Source organism: Microtus ochrogaster, chromosome 5 (assembly GCF_000317375.1).
Source record: "Microtus ochrogaster isolate Prairie Vole_2 chromosome 5, MicOch1.0, whole genome shotgun sequence".
NCBI lineage: Eukaryota > Metazoa > Chordata > Mammalia > Rodentia > Cricetidae > Microtus > Microtus ochrogaster.
In genome coordinates, this window is record NC_022012.1 from 95,398,196 (window position 1) to 95,399,564 (window position 1,369).

At 50.1% G+C, this 1,369-nt stretch overlaps 1 protein-coding gene across 1 annotated transcript in view; it reads right to left on the reverse strand.

Moving 5' to 3' along the window:
- Positions 1–426: 426 nt before the first annotated feature.
- The window catches only part of Cdcp1 (CUB domain containing protein 1), a 41,614-nt gene continuing 40,671 nt past the window's right edge, over positions 427–1,369 (reverse strand). The window contains exon 9 of the mRNA XM_005348221.2: positions 427–850. Coding sequence (XP_005348278.1) covers positions 427–850 — 424 coding nt within the window. The remainder of the gene's footprint in view (positions 851–1,369) is intronic.

Here is a 1,369-nt window from a genome sequence, read left to right on the forward strand (position 1 = left end):
CCACATCCAACTTTTTAAAACACAAAGGACTACCAAATAAATACTACTACTGTTACTACTACTAATAAAAAAGACACTGTCATTGTCATCCAGAGCACTCCAGTGAGAGCAGACCACAAGTACACCTTCTGGGAATCTGCCAAGTCTCTGCTGCTTAGCATTGAGAATCCAGGGGTCACTGTGGCACCGTCTGGATGGACAGCCCCAACACAGCCTGAGTTCAGGAAACCTGAGCTGTTGCTGGCATCCCCATCAGAAGCCATGATTTTTTGCTCATCACTGGAAGGAGTCCACCAGGAAATCAGGAGTCGGTGGCATCTTGCAAAACCTACTCTTCCTTCAGTAGATTGCTCTGCCATGACTGCTGTTTAGGACTTCTCAACGCCTGGTGCCACATCTCAGCAAAGTCTTTGGAATGGGGCCCAATTATTCTTCTGTCTCCACTGGCCCCTGGGTGTTGAGTAAGGGGATGTCCGTCTCCCTGACACCTACCTCCCCCTTGCTGGGGTGTGAAAATGTGTATGGTTCACTCTCAGACTCAGGAGGGCTACTAGGGGCTGGCTCATCCGCAGTGAACTTTGCAGTTGGGGTCCTGGAGAATACTGGGGGTGGGGAGGGGGGACAGTCCCCCATGGGGCCCTGGAAGGGCCGGTAGGTGTCCACCTCCGGCTGGATGAAGGAACCACCGGAGTCTTGCAGCAGGTGGCCATACACCATGGTGTCATCGATGACGGCGTACACATGGGAGTCATTGTCCTTTCGTCTTTTCGGGAACTTTTGAGCCTGGGGCACCTGGGTATTGACATTGCCGTTGTAGATACCCACAGCAGGGCCCTTGTTGACCTTCTTCCTGTTTGTAGAGGGTGAACAACAGAATGTGTCAGATGAGTGACATCTCTCACCCAACCCCTGAAGCCTATCAGCAGTTGGAACTGAAAGTGTCTTAGGGACTACTGGGAAGCAAATAGCCGTTGTCTCAGGTTTCCAAGGCAGAAATTGAGGAATCATGAATGGAAGAGGTGGTTTAAATGATTGTGTTTGGACTCTGACAGACTCCAGGAGAACCAACAACGGAGATACCTTGTAATCCCCCTTCCCAGTAATAGGGATACACAAGCCTTTCTAAACCACATCAGCTCAGCATGCCCAGGTCAGCCTAGAACACTCAGTACCAGCTTGTAACTAACGCAGCTGCTTCCCTCGCACAGAGCGGAACTCATTAGCTAATTCCTGTTAATATCCACGACTCAGGGGGAGAGAAGGGTACAAACAGCCGATTTTCTGCTAGAGCTGAGGTCAGAACAGCTCATTACTGGCTGAGTGGCTCTGTCCCTGTCCCATCAACAGCAAAAAAAAAAAAAAAAAAAAA